The sequence below is a fragment of the Berghia stephanieae genome, chromosome 5 (assembly GCF_034508935.2).
Source record: "Berghia stephanieae isolate SIO BIC M18660-M18661 chromosome 5, UCSD_Bste_1.3, whole genome shotgun sequence".
Classification (NCBI taxonomy): Eukaryota; Metazoa; Mollusca; class Gastropoda; order Nudibranchia; family Aeolidiidae; genus Berghia; species Berghia stephanieae.
In genome coordinates, this window is record NC_088364.1 from 68,423,179 (window position 1) to 68,439,268 (window position 16,090).

Below are 16,090 nucleotides of genomic sequence, written 5' to 3' on the forward strand. Positions count from 1 at the left end.
ACAGAAAGCATCTCGGAAAATAGATATAAGGGATAGAAGCCACAGCGTGACCTCCTGCCCATCACGGGAGGTCAAAGACTCCACCCAGGTATAAATGTTGATGCACATTAAAAAGTCCTCATACTAAAAAGACTAAGACCATAAAAGTGTTCAATAAAAATGAGATTTAAAAAAAAAAAGCACACCAAAAAACAAATTTATTTAATTCAATTCCATTTATTTCAGCATAACTTCCAATTCTCCACAAGCAGCTCACAACAAGTAAAATAAAACTCATAAATTTAAATGTAATTCAAACATTTGTGCTTTAACCAAGAATATTCCTTGATATAAGTTAAGGTCTTATATTGGAGAAAAAAAAAATAATAGTACATATTTCATAATTTCCTCCTTTACTTAACACTAAATACTTGTCAATACTACAAAAAAAAAATGAACAAAAAGTAAAAGCTAGTTTCAAAACTTAAAACGTTACTATACAAAGCCTGTATTCTCCGAAAACATAAAATGATTGAAATTTCTAGCAACTTACCTTTAATTTCCTAACACATATTATATCAGACAAAAAATGACTAAACTACCAACAGTTCTTTGGTTACTTAAGGCCCTATAGCAAGAAATCAGGTTTACATAATAAACGGTTCTTAGTACGATCAGAAAAGGGTCAAATCAAAAAAGCCGAGAGGTGTCCCTGGCATTTGCAAGCCTGGTCCCTTCCTGAGGGTGAGGGTACTAAACTAAAGTGGAGACAACAGTTTCAAATCTGAAAACAACTGAAGATGGGTTTCAGCCAAACATGTTCCATATTTTTGTTTGTTTGGCTTTTGTTTTTGCTGCTGTTTTATTGATTTCTGTTTAATAATTTCATTGCCCACAACTTTGGGCAGTCTATTTACTACAGAATAGCAGACAATAAATGGACAGTATTTTTTAAATGTCTTATTCAATAATTGAAAGAATTTAATATTTTACGACATTTTTAGATCCAATTTGTCTCGACTATAAGGTAATTTAATTTCGTATTCGAGTGAATAATAAAAATGATGCCCATTTATTTCTGATACACTTTCATATTGTACATAATAATTGGGAATAGTTAAGGAATCCAGTTACAGGTCTTGGGAGAATGGAACTCTCAAAAGAAAATGAAAACAAAAATAGTAGAGAAATATCAATACACCTTAAAACGTGTAAAAAAAAAAAAAAAGAAAAATATAGAACTAAAGAGACGAGCAAAAAAATAAGAAATTACCAACGATTTCACCTTTCAGTGGGTATAAAAGAATAAATTTACCCCTTATAATATGATTTTTCGTTCTTTATTTAAAGCTTTCTACTGCCTTATAATAAAAAATTCCAAATATACAATTTACCATATTTTATGGGTGCAAAACTTAGTAATAGCAGTAATTTACAGCATGACAAAATAATATTAAGCTAAATTGTAATCAGTATGCAGCAAATATATCTTAGCTCAACGTTAGTAATGCAGTGTTTTGAAACAAACATTCTTAATAATCAACTTTACACTCAACTATTTCCCACTACAATAATTGTTAAAAAGAACTTATTTCTTTTATAAATATATACCATACATTTATCCCCCCCCCCCCCTAAATTTCCCTTTTATTGACAATACTATCTATCCCTGTTGCATCCAGTTCATTCTGTTACGTAAGTCTCAATTTTAAATAAACATTAAAGTTTTAAAAATAATCTTTGCGTTACGTTGTTTAAAAAAAATAAAAAAAAAATAATAGAATTTAAGGGTGCTTCTAAAACTTAAAGGTCATGTAAGTGCAAGAAGGAAAAGGGAAGATGATGAGATAGTCAGAAGCTAGGTCCAGAGTTTGCACGCACTCACAAGTGCTAAAGGACAATTGAGACAAAGGGACAAGTTCTGACAAAGCTAGAGATCCTTAGAGTTAGAGCAATCTATTCATGTCACTGGTCTGAACCTGCCAGATCATTACTGGTAACTTGAAACCGACTGCAGTTCCAGTCCTCCATCGGCTGTCTGGCATTGCACATCCCCACATTCGAAGAGCCATTGCTTCCAAAGCCCAGAAATATAAACAGGAAATGGGCCCAAGGCACCCGCTCCACGACCACAAGCCAACGATAAGTAGACTGAAGTCGAATCTGATTTTGATCTCTCTCACAAAAGGGTCCTGACCAGGGTCTGTGTAAAACATTTAAGACTTGCTCCGTAACAAGGATAGAGGCCTTCATGGATTTGGACAAAGGATGAAGTAAATAGAAGAGACAGCATTAGCAAACATCCTTGACCCAAAAGTGGTGATTGACCTTCAACCTCTAATTTTTGCGTTAACTTTAATATTAATAAAGCAATCATAACATAATCATAGCATTTCTTGCGTTACTACATTACAATGAGCTATCAATGATAAATAAGTAGCTAACTGCTTGCTTTGATTCAGTCTGTGATATACATAATTTGAAGGCCTCGCAAGAAATCATTCAAATAAAATAAAAACTGGAATAAAAATAATTAATAGCCCTTTCACACTTACCTACAAAACAAACAAAAACCCAAAGATTGGAAATGTAATAAAAATAACACAAAGAAACAATTGATGGTTCGCCCGTTAATAAGCATTAACTAATCTGAATATTTCCTGCCATTTACCCCATTTCGTCCCATTGACTATTTATTTCCTGTATGAAAAGGCCTGAGATGCCCTTAATACATGTCCAACACACAAATAGGTCAGGCCCAGTTAGTGAATATTTCTCACACTGATAAAGGAATAGCATTGCAAAACCTTAAGACATTTTTTCCAATCATCTGTGTTAAAATTGTGAGTGATGATCAGGATCTGTGGGCTGTTTACTCATGGTTATAGACAAGCACTAAAGGCGGCTATGGGTCTTCAGTTCAAGTCAGCAGTTGATTTCAGGGGCAAAATATACTTTATTTCAAATTTTTGAGCCAAAAATAAAACAACTTAAATGGTTATTCAATTAGTTTTAATAAAGTATACGATAATTGACCTAATTTTCAAAAGTGTTTGCACTGCATGTTGATTGAAGAACTGAAGGCTCATACTATCTAAAAGATAATATTTGAAAAGGCACCCATGTCAATAACTTGAAAGGCATAGCAACAAGAGGTCACAGAGGAACCATCAATTGACGCACAACAAAAAAAAAAATCTGTCAAACTTCCATCATTGATAATTATCATAACAAAATGTAGCTAAGAAATAGAACAAAATTACGCAACTCGCTCTCAGTTCAGAATGACCGATCAGCAGATGGAATACGAAGCAGTGCTGCAGTCACAGGAAAATACAATAGCAAAGAAAATAGTTTTTTTGGTTGTTTGTTTGTTTCATTTCAAAATACACAGTAACAAATCAACAAATTTATACATAATCATGATATTCTAATACTCATACATGAATGGGTTTTGCTTCAATTTGTTAAAATAAAAAAAAAAATAGTCGAAGAATGATCTTATCAGGCACTATAAAGCAGTAATGACACAAGATATGGGCAAATAATGTACAGCTCGGTCAGCTCACCTCAAATTCCAAAGGAAGCACCAATGCTTAAATAGATTCAAATTGATAGAAATTCTTTAGAAAAAAAAAGAATCTCTATAAAATTCAAAGATGCATGACTTGCCATTTTGGAATGATCTCACAATTCAAAACAAGCGAGTTTTGGATTGAACCAGGCTGACCTTACCGTACTGAATCGTCAAATAACAAATTGTTATAATGTCTACTGATCAGTCTCTAAATGGGCGGAAATCACAGTGGTCTAGATGAGACATTGTCATCTTTGTCATTTTCTCCTTCTCTTTCTCTTCTCTAACTCTTCTCATTTTTCTCAACAGGTCTGACAAACTTCTCTGGCTGTGTTTTGTTTATTTTCTGAAATAAGAGAAAAAAATATTATTAAATTGATACTCATGCTCCCAAACCAGAGTTCAAACTAAAAATCTACTGACTGTTTATCGAAACCAGAGACATTAACTTGTACTTCATTGTATTCGATTAGGGGTCCTGATAGCTCAGTTTGGTAGAGCACCCGCTTCACACACAAAGCGACTGAAATCGATCCCTGGTGAATTCGAGATATTTCCCCCGATCCTCTGTCCACCCAGCCATCATTGGATAGCAAGGTGTCATACTTCTGGTGGAAAGAACTATGAGTCCTATCCAAAGGGTAGCAAGAAATTGTTATTCCCCATTTCACGCTAATGGAAACAAGGATAAATTCTGGCTCCACGGACTACATTGTATTTTATGATGGTGTAATATTGTTGTATATAGAAAAATCGGAGCAAGTCACTAAAATTTATTTGTAATAGCTGCAAAATTATGACTACTTGTCATGTTCAGTTCATATAAAAATGAATCTATCAGCTTTTTAAATCTCTCATGCTCTTAACATTAAAAAAAAACAAAAAATTAGAGAGAGAATTTCCCCTTAAATGTGGATGGATAAAAATCAATGATTAAAAATATTTCCGACACAAATACTTCCTTTTTCTTAATCAGATTAAATGCATTTGAGTAGCACATTAATGACTTCCATTGATTACTCAGAGGAGTGTCTGTACTTCACCCAAAAATGTGATGAAAAAGGGCTGATAACAAATATGACTCCAGTTTATAGACCATCTTTTTACTAGCGTATTCAATAACAAATGCTTACATGCCTCTGTAGCTTAAGCCAAAAATTTGCAGTAAGTATAGTTCAGTAAAAGGCAAATAATGGACACGATTGAAACCCTTGCAATATACAATGGAATCCTGTTAAATCCAACACTACTTAACCATAAAAATTGGTTGACTTTAAGCAAGATTAACCTTATCCATAATCAATTGAATACGTTTAGATAAAGACAGAACAATAAAATTGGGACCAAGAGGCGGTGTTTATTTTATGTTTTTGGCTGAAGAAGTTGTTTGAGCTTGAAAAATTCCATGTTTGGTATTTTGTTCTTTTTTGAAGCTGTTATATTCATTTATATTTATTATTTTTTACAGTTCACAGCTTCTAGCAGCTTAGTAACACTTTGATTTTAAGTAGAAGTTGACTTTATGTGTATACCACTGTGCATCACAAAAAAAAAAAAAAGCACATTTTATTTGCCATGAAAAATTTTTTTTTTTAAATGCAACTGTTTTCCAATACTGACCTGGTGCGATGTGGTTGAAGGGTTTACACCACTAGCTATCATGCTGGCGGAAAAGACAGGTGGGGAAGTACCGGGGCCCACAAAGGCACTTGGGTGGTGTGATATGGCGTGAGGCATGTGAGAGGTGGGGGGCTGGAGAGGGGGATGGAATGGCTGGCCTGCCACTGCTGGACCTCCAGGACGCCTCATAGGACTTGGAGGGCTTTTGGCCGCCACATATGTTAGACCTGGACAATGATGTTGATTAAAAAAAAAACATTAATCAGAAATAATTCTATCAGCTGATGATTAAATGAGAATTTTCACTACATCAAAAGCATAAAATCTTGTCAGAAGACGAAACAAAACTTGAAAATTCGATTGAGATAAAATTCGAAAATAGGAACAAAATTGAAAAAAAAAAAAAAAGTGATTAAAAAAAAACCCCAAAAAACGAAACAAAAAAAGTAAAAAGATGATGTGTGGTAGCACAGTTAAAAGCGGGACAAAAACGTTTCAACATATTGTTTTTTCCCTCCCCTGTCAGTCCCACATTTGGTGATCTTTTAAATTGTTTGTTTTCTTTTTTTGGGATTAAATTAGAGACAAAATTAGACTCATTTCACGACCTGATGGTTAATGAAATTGAGAAAATTTGAGTTTTAAATGTAAATTTTAGTCAATCATTTTAGTTAATTGGTACCTTTTTGATCTTAACATTGAAATATAATTAAAAGTTGTTGAAAGATGAAAGCAAACCACAGATTTGATGTCAAGGTTAACCTAATGCTTACAATTGAGTTTAAATTGAGCTCAACAGAATAAAAGCCCTCATTGAGGAGTGAAAAGCCTCCATTGAGGGCAAGTTTTGTTTCTTAAACTTTATAAATCTTTTTTAAATTCCCTTATTCGAACAATATTGACTCGAAAACATAATTTTGTTCATCTAATTCATTCTGACATAATACCAAATTGACGTAACAAATGTGAGAGTACTTGGCCATACTCACTAGGAGAAATAGGGCGTGGCCCACTGTTGTAGGGAATAGGGCTGGAAACAGTGCGTTGTCTGGCAGTGTGACTACTGGTCGCCTCTTGTTGTTTAGCAATTTCATTAAAGTGTCTGTGGACAAAGAATGTAAAAAATCGTGACAAAGATATTATAGGCTACCCTTATATCTTGTAATTAAAAATTCAATACGAAAAGAACATATTAGATGCTATAACATGTTATGCTGTGAAAGATTCTTACTTGGAATATTTAAACTTTATTTACACTTTGATATCAATATAAATTTATATGCATCTAAATCTAATCCCCCCCCCCCCCCAAATCTCCAAACAAATTGTATAATCATAAATGGTGCAAAATCATGCTAACTTTGATATTTTTAAACCTCATTCAAAGCACCCTGGCAGTCTGTTATGAAGGGCTGTTTAGGAGTATTTTAACTCATCTTATGATGACTCTTATCAAGGGTCTTCTTTTCATTTTCAGACATATCATGCATAAATGAATAAGATTTACAATACCATTATAGGAATGCGTCTACCTTTGATTATTGGTTTTTTTTTTTTTTTTTACTGTGATTGAAAATGGTTAAAAATTGGGGTAAAATTTTTTACAAATAGTAAAAAAGAAAGAAAAAAATAAAACACGGAATAAATACATTTTAATTCCACAAAATTTGCTTCAAACATTTCAAACTGATCCAAATGACTGCATTAATAATCAATTCTTTGTCAAAATAGATCCGATAAGGTGGAAACAAAAATAAATCTCTAGGCCTCGCAAGAACAAGTGAATATAATCACATATCTGTGATGTTAGTAGAGTTCAGAACTTCATAAATCAGTGCTGATGGTGACAAAAAGTGAAAAAGTAGGAAAATGTTGAACAATTGCCTTTAAGCCCCATTTTTATTGCACTAAACCCCACTTTTAGAGCAATTGAGATGATAGACTATCATTGTTACTCTAGCTTACTTCTGGAGAGTGGGAAACTGCACCTGTGTGTTCCACCACACATCAACTCTCTCATTGCTAGCACATTGTTTCGAGAAAATGTAATTTTTTAAAGGAGGAAATTCCTCCTCTGGACTCCAAATCGCGGATCCAAGGAAAACCATCAGCACTGATAAATTTGTTTAAAAATTAAACAACATAGTTTGATTTTACTGAACACAGTCAAATCATTTGATGATCAATGAAAAGTATCAATGTTCATTTTACATAGGATCAACAAATGACCTTTCAACTTTGTTCATTTACTTAAATGACTAGAAAAGTGAGGTTAAAAATAAAAGGTATTCTAAAATAATGTAAAGACATACCTTTCATCATCCATCTCCAGACTTGACTCTGATTCAGACAGATGTCTGCACAAGCTTTCTCGTCTCTCCATTTCCAACTGAAGTCTGCGTTGGAGTCTAAGATTTTCCTCTCTGATGTGACGCTCTTCTTGAGCATACTGGGCCATTTTCTCAGCATCTAATGATATATCATACAATACATATTATGCACGATACAAAATATATATTTTTACGTACTAATATTAATATTATTGATTCACTTTTACTATTACTTTTATTTTTTATTTAATTTATTATATTGATTTATAAAATTATATAAATATAATACTTTTACTTTTACAACTTCTATTTTTCATTCTTGTCACTCACATTTATAAAACCCATTTCATTATGGATGAAATAAAGTTTATTTATATATTTAAGACATTTGCATACATGATTAAACTATGAACCAATATTGTTATGATGAGTAATAAAATGTGTAGTCCTCAGCAATTGGGTAGGTAAATCTAATACAGCAGTCACAGCCTATTAACTCATCCTGTAATAGTACTCAACTTCATGTAAGAACCCACTACTCTCAACTTACAGAACTATTATTATCAAAACCGTTCCCTTAATATCCGCATATTCACCCTATAACCTGCTAATACTAATTTTCACCATGCATATTACGAAGCAAAATAATTTCAATTAAATTGTCAGAAAAAGGAAACTCATACTTCTTGACAAGAATCCAATTCATATCTGTCCATCTATACAAAATATCTTACTTAATTGTCTTAGAGCATTGCAATTTGTGTAATTGCATCTGGACTCTCATTCTGTTACATTATGCAAGATAAAATCATTGATAGCCCTGACAAGTCATGCATTCTATAAGTAAACACCAGAGGGAGGGATATTGTCTTTTGAGTGCATGTAGGGGTAGGGTGGGAATAGTATAGAGCCTAATATAAACTGGTTCCTGCTTGAAGGTTTGTTTTGTATTTTAGTAGATATATAAAAAAAAGAATAAAATAATAAAATAACCAGCCTACCCCCAACAAAACAATGAATAATAATAATTTTTAAAAAACAATAATAATAATAAAAAAAAAGAATGATTTATATGCTGTAAATAAAAAGAAGCTGAGAACTGTTATTCAGAAAAACCAGACAAACCTTAACTTTCTCTGTCACTTACATTTTTCAACGCAGACAACTCCCCCCCCCCCCCCCCCCCCCCCCCCCCCCCCTGCCCCTCCACACGCACACAACCACTGTTTTTTTTCTCCTGTTAAAACACCACTGCTGATAACAGTGATGTTATCACCCAAAAAGGCCATTATCAGGTAACTGCTATTAAACTGCAATTTTTACACACAAGGGCAGTGATAAGTGATGAAAATTTGTAACCTCATCCAACATCATAAAACAATTGAGATTATGATAGTAACATTACAAACTTCTCACAGTCATTATCTTTCTTGATTTTAACCCAATTCACAGAGGAAAAAAAAAAAGAAGTAAATAAAAATGAAAAACAAACAAAACCTTTAAAAAAAACTAAAAAACCTAACAAACTTACGCTCAAGCTGAGCACTTCTGAGTTGATCCTTCAGTCTGGACACTTCCGATCTCAACCCCTCAATATGTTGTACCAAGTTGGCCGCTGTGTCACCATTGTTGATGTCCCTGGGTGAGGGTGGTGCTGATACTGGTTGGTCTAACTTTTCTTGTAGAAGTCTATTGAAATATAATCCATATAATTGAATGTCTCCATAATTAAAAAAATAAAATATTATTGTTAAATAAAAAGAGTTCTGTAATAAAATGAAGAGCAAAGGTCAAAGTTATTTATCTAATATCTCAAAGAGGAGTTGAATACATACAACAAAACAGCCAAAATCACAAACGGTTCTTTTAATTACTTTCAAATAGTACGTTTTCAAGCTTAAGAAATAAATGTTAAGCCTCGTTTCAACTAGTCATATAAACTTCATAGTGAATAAGGGACAACAAATATAAGAAGGAGAGGTGGGAAGGCATCATTAGCATTACCATCATCATTTCTCTCTTGGTGGATAAATTTTTAAAAGACTGAGATGAAAACAATATTTAAAAAGCAAAAAAATAGATGATAAAAATCCAAACCTTTTTTCAGCTTCAAGCTTATCCATTCTCTTCCATAGTCTGTTGACAAGTGATTCCTGTTCCTGTTCCAAGGAATTCTCTAATTCAACTTTTTCTCGTCTCAACTGAAAGGCGAAATATTTAATTCATCAAAACAATACACACCCCTCTAGATGAAGTGGATCAAATTGGTATTAAAATATGCGGCTGTTGAGATCAAATATCTGCACATTCATGATATTGACAGACAATGACTTGACTAATAGATTCTACATAAACACATCAATGGCTTTGGTCCCAAACCATTCAACTTTTTTGTCGGATCTAACAGACCCAGCTACTCAAACACTGCAGATTGGGCAGGAGGGTCAGAAAAAAATGTATACATCACAATATATTTGATAAAGCTTGTTCAAATTTGATAAAATTTATACAATATAAGGTACAAACCTGCTCTAATGTTTGCTGTTTACTATAAGTATCTGCTTCAAGTTTCTCAATCTTCCTCATGAGTTTGTTGATTTGGCACTCTTGTTCTTTTTCTAATGTCTCTTCCAGCTCGATTTTCTCTTGACGAAGCTGAAATGTACATTTTAGCTGATTAACAAAACATATTGAAATATAAGATTTCCCATTCAAAGAGATCTGCATCTATGCAATGTGCTAGTCTGAAAATTATTCTCTTTAGTGTACTTAATACAAATTGGTCGAAATTTTGAGAATAACAAGAGGTTAAGTGTCAATACTAGCACATTATGAAAACCTTAAACTCATCGGTAACTTTTCAATCTTTATACTGATTAATTCTTCTTCTTAATTGATAAAACTATGGTACAGTGTAGAGTTAACAGCTTCAACGAATTCAGTCTCTATGGAAAATGTTATACTTCTTGTAATAAACAATAAATTAATAAATTCTGGGCAGACATCTGTGGTGAGTACAGTGCTGATAATTAGATATAGAGTTAAAGTTCCTTGCTCAGGGTAAAAAAAAAAAAGACAGGCTGGGTTAAATTTAGGTACTCTTGAGTGGTTGGGCAACGCAAATCCCTCAACATAATGTAAAAATAGAGTAATGTAATGCTCGTAAAAATAAAACCCATCGTGATTTGAGATTAAATTTTAAACCTATCAACAGACACAGCTTAAGAAACAAGTCTTAACGCCATAACGGTAATTTGCAGTCTTATTTAGAAAAAAAACATTGCCCCACGAAAGAATTTTGATTACTTCATTTCCTCACCACATTTTTTTTTTAAAGCCATAGCTGCCCATTTTTGAAGTTTGACACCACATATAACACTTTGAGGTTATACCACTTAACAGAATAATAATGATAATTTTATCATTATCATTATATTATTATTATCTATCATCATCATTCTTAATCTACCTATTATTCATATACTATCATTATTATTATTATTTTAATCAAATATACGAATGAAACGAATCTTACTTATCTTCTTTCTCAAACAAACAAAAGAAGAAAAAAAAAAACCCCAAAAAACTCAATACAAGATAAATACTACATAAAACCATTAACAGCAGCTACAACACTATCATTGACAAAAATGCAAATACCTGACACAATTTTCGAGAGAGATCATTGGTTAAATATTCCTCCTCTTGCTCATAGTTCATAGCCAACATTTCCTTCTCCTTCTTCAAAGCTTGAATCTTTTTCAAAAGTGTGTTGCTGATGAACTCCTCTTCTTGCTCTGCTTTTGCTTGCTGAATAGATAAAATAAAACGAATAAATGATTAAGTACCTAACTAGAGTGATGAAATTTGTATGAGTGTACTGTATGAAAATAAATGAAAGTTACTGGGGGAATAAATAAAGCATAGTAAGCACAGGTAACAGGGAAATGCACTATATACATGCTCATATTCATTTATTTTTTTTGGAGACAGTTGGCAGCAACAAAATTAATCGAGACAAATTTACAAATCCCTTTCATGACAGCATTCTCTGCTGCTTCAATTGCATTGTGATATATAGCTGATTGCTAACACTGGGGAGGTTCTTCTTCTAAAAAAAGAAAAGAAGATAATATGCTTATCAAAGAAGAAAAAAATAAACAAAACAAAAAAAAATTAATGCACACTGTTTCAGGCCCTTCCTTACAAATTTGGAGAGCAACGGGATTGTATTCCAGCACTAAAATCAAGATTTTTAAGAGTAATATCCTGAGTGTTTTGCTCTATGGATCAGAGTATCGGAAAATCACAGAAACTACCCTCCAGAAACTTGAGATATCCCAAAACAAATTAATGTTTACGACGAATCTTCAAAAGATCTGGCCGAATACAATCTCAAATGAGAGCTAGAGCAGAGGTGGAGTCTTGGAGAGTCTCATTAAAATTAAAAGGAGAAAATGGCAATGATTGGGGCATGTCGGTCGCAGACCTGAAAAAACAATGACAAGGAAGGCTCTGTGATGAACACTCCAAGGAAAGAGGAAGCGAGGTCGCCCCAAGGACACCTTGAGACGTATTGTGGAGAGGAAGCTAAAGCAGAGGTCTGTCCCTCGAGGTGGCCCAAAGAAATATTCTTATAGCTGGTGACAGGACCAGGTGGTGATCCCTTGCATCGTCTCAAGTGCCAGCAGGCCCGGAGAGGATTGAGTGAGGTAAGTGATTTTTCAGGCCCTTCCTCAACAGACTAATAGTAACAAAGGGCCTGAAACTCAGTCACTCATTAAAACAGCAATTGTGTTTTTTTTTATGCTGTCTTAAGAAGAGGAGGTTGGAGCCTGCAATGTTCCATGTTTTTAGTTATTTTTAAAGCTGTCATTTACAGTTCACCGCTTCTAGCAACTAAGTGATCTGTGCGTTTCTGTCTAATTTCACTCACTCTTACTCTTAACCAGGAGATATGTGGTTTGAATCTTGTATCTTAATTCAAGTCTTTCTGTTTCATTTTTATGAAGTCTCACTCATTGCAATGTTCCCATTAGCAAGATATGTTTCCTTCATTTGCTTCAAATGACAACATAACAAGTGTCTGGCACTCTTGTTCGATTAAAAAATAATAACTTGTCTCCAAATGCTTCGTAACTGTTAAAGTTGAGTGTAGAAAGAAATATTTATATGTTTATAATATGACAGTTAATTCCAACATACATATTTTATTGAAATTACTTGCGACATTTGAGTGAGAAAACTTTTGATTTTATAAAGCAGCTTTCTAAAAATTTCAATAATTCATTCATTCATCAGATTTTTATTTCGAAGTGATTATTTCTCCGAATGCTCAGGAAAATAAACTTGATCTCTATTTCTCAGAACGGTTTCTGTTGCAAATTTTTTTTTTGGTTATTTGCAAGAGTGTCTGTGTAATGATGAATGTGTATGCATTATTTTGGCTTTTCTTTTGCCAGTGCTTGGGCACTCTGTCTTTTATCTTTTATTCCCAACTATCTTGAATTTGTGCTATCCCATCTTTCAACCTCTGTTCCCGTCTTGAGACTTTGTCTTTGTTATTTAGGTTTACTACTTCTTTTCTCTCTTTGATAGTGAAGCGCGAAGGGCAAAAGTGAACGCACCATGGAGCATTCGCGGTAGCACAACTTTTTGATAAAATCTGTCTTTGTTAACAATGTGCCTAAAAGACGCTAACTTGATGATTTGTGAAAATTCCCTGTCCACTCTGAGCATTTATGTTTGCATCGACATCGGGTCCATAACCTTTCAGCTACTGGGGGCTAGCCGACCATTCAGCAGAGAAATAGAGTTCAAAAGTTTATTTTCCTGAGCGTTCGGAGAAATAGAGCCGACCTTTTTATTTTATAAATTCATCAGTCAATTGATAATTGATGGCTCCTCTGTACCTTGCTGCTATAACTAGCAAGAAATCAACATGGATGCATTTTTTCTATTATTTATCGTATGAGTATCGGGTTATTCAATCAACATACAGAGAGCTTATACTTATACCTTTAAAAATCTTATCAGTCTGTGTATATTTCGTTAAAACTAGTCATCCCATTGCCATTACTAACATTAACACACCCTAATTTCTAATTCTGGTACTGGTATACTTAATGACACAACACAAATGAATGATAATGATACTTACAATTGACACGCTTGCTCGTCTGAGATCCCTATTTTCTTCTTGAAGAGACTTGCATTTCAACTTGCAAGTGTCCAGTTCCATCCTAAGCACTCTGTTTTCTTGCTGGAGTGACTCATTCCTCTTATTCAGTTGGTCAACCTGGATCGACGGAGATTTCACCCCAAATGTCGGCCCACCGTCTATGGAGCTCGTATCGCTTTCTAGTTCGCTGGCACTATCTGCCATTTTGGGACACTATATCCTAGAATTAGTTAAATCTAGAGTTCAATATTAACAAACACATGTGACTATCGCGGCTGTTTGTTTACCAAACTTGCCTCGCTTCACTTGTGAAAGTGACAGCGACAATGAACAGAGAAATAGTCAGCTTGTTACTGTTTATTTGTCACCTTTGTTATCAAAACAGAAACGAAATTTAATGGCAAAATGGAATAATAAGATACTAAACTTCAAAATTTATAAAGTTCATGATATACCAGCAGCAATCGATTGGGTTTTTATACAAAAAGCCATAGAATCTGTCCTTGACTCAAGTCTCAGCAAAGTGAGGCGCTCGGCCATGAAACACATTATTTTTGTAGTCTAAAAAAAACCTCTTCACTCTTCTCGCAGTTGAGATAGTGGGGAGTATTCATTCCCACCCCCTTGTTATTTTAACGAAAGACCATACTTTTAAAAGTATTATAAAAATAACAATAAATTTATATTTAAATTAATAATTCTTAGCATTTTAATATATGTTATACGATATTTTACGAATTTCAACTCGTTTGATAAATATTTAAATGCTTGTCCAAACTGGGATAATTTTTTATTTTAGACTCCCATTATCAGTGAAGCAATGTTTGCAAACCTTGGAAAGTGGCTAAGTGGTTGGATTATTATTGAGGGCAAGAGCCTGTTTAATTTCGTAAATTCTAATGTTAGAAAAGCGATTGTATTATTATTCAAATCTCTCTACTGCTGGACTCTTTGTATGATTGAACGCCGATATAGTTACAAGTGGGGGAAAATGGAAAAAGAAGGATCCAAATATAAAAATAAAACTTTAGTCATCACGGAACGCCTGTTCTTTTTCTTTCTTTTCTTTTCTTTCTTTTCTTTTCTTTTTTTTTTTTTTCTTTTTTGTTTTTTTTGCTTTTTGTTTGTCTGTTTATTTTGTTCCTTCTTATTATTCTTTTTATCTTTGGAGTATTGTAAGATAAAACGTCAGTTTGATATCGCCATCATCGTTTAGACCTGTGAACCGTTCCGGGTACTATCAGTAAAACGAAAGATTGATATTTTGAAGAAAACAATTAAATAGAAAACATTTTAAAGGATTCAAAGAAAACAGAATAAAACAGAACAAAACAAAACAAAAAGGAAAAATAATAAAGTCATGGTATCGGCGCAGTTTCGTAACTATGCGTATAATTACGCAATTCATCGTTATCTGACTAATCTTTTAGTATGTATGCGCGTGTGTGCGTCATGGTGTGTGTGTGTGTGTGTGTGTGTGTGTGTGTGTGTGTGTTTGTATGTGGTCATATGGTTAACTTTACAAGCAAAGGGAACAATCGTGTTAGCTTTTTGAACCCTCTATCCACCCAGCAGTGAATAGGTAGCTTGGTCTGTGAGATTTGATAGAAATATTATAGTTTTCGTAGGATAACAATCCATTAACCCTCTCTCTCTCTCTCTCTCTCTCTCTCTCTCTCTCTCTCTCCCTCTCTCTCTCTCCCTCTCTCTCTCGTCTCTCTCTCTCTCTCTCTCCCTCTCTCTCTCTCTCTCTCTCTCTCTCTCTCTCTCTCTCATATAATTATATATAATATAATATATATATAATATATATATATATATTTCTATCTCTCTAATATTTTATTGAAATCAAAGAACACACAGATACTGATGATTCGTATCCATGATGTAACTACAGTACTATTGTTACGACATGGCGGTATCCGACTTGTAGGTCCTACATAATATATATATATGTATGTATGTGGACGTCCGTCTTATCTCAACCCAACATGACGTCAAGTTATAAATCAAAATTTACCCATGCACAGAGAATCGATAAATCATATAAGAAATAACAAAATAAATAAAATCAAATTAAAAAAAAAAAGCAAGAACAAAAGAAAAAAAAAGAGAAACAGAAAATGAAAAACAAACAAACAAGAGAGAAAATTAAACGAACACCCCCCCCCCTCCCCACACACAAAACAAAACAAAACAAAACAAAACAAAACGAAACAAAATTAAAAGCAAACAAAACAAACAAAAAAAAAAAACCCCGATGAAAATCAAAAAAAAAAAAAAAATTAAAAAAAAAGACCCCGACAAAAAACTAAATACAAAACATACAAGCGCTTTGAGCTTATTTAGATACGGGGTAAGGCGCTATGTTATTAATACCATATATTATTATTATTATTATTA

The 16,090-nt window shown here is 33.4% G+C and overlaps 1 protein-coding gene across 1 annotated transcript; it reads right to left on the reverse strand.

Moving 5' to 3' along the window:
* Positions 1–196: 196 nt before the first annotated feature.
* LOC144973499 (coiled-coil domain-containing protein 6-like) lies at positions 197–14,285 on the reverse strand. Its single transcript, XM_078915999.1, has 9 exons — positions 13,667–14,285; positions 11,167–11,316; positions 10,033–10,161; positions 9,604–9,707; positions 9,038–9,195; positions 7,489–7,645; positions 6,166–6,278; positions 5,177–5,403; positions 197–3,902 (listed from the first exon to the last, which is right to left on the reverse strand). The coding sequence occupies exons 1-9, from the start codon at positions 13,889–13,891 to the stop codon at positions 3,840–3,842; spliced, it is 1,326 nt and encodes a 441-aa protein (XP_078772125.1). The 5' UTR covers positions 13,892–14,285; the 3' UTR covers positions 197–3,839.
* Positions 14,286–16,090: the final 1,805 nt, after the last annotated feature.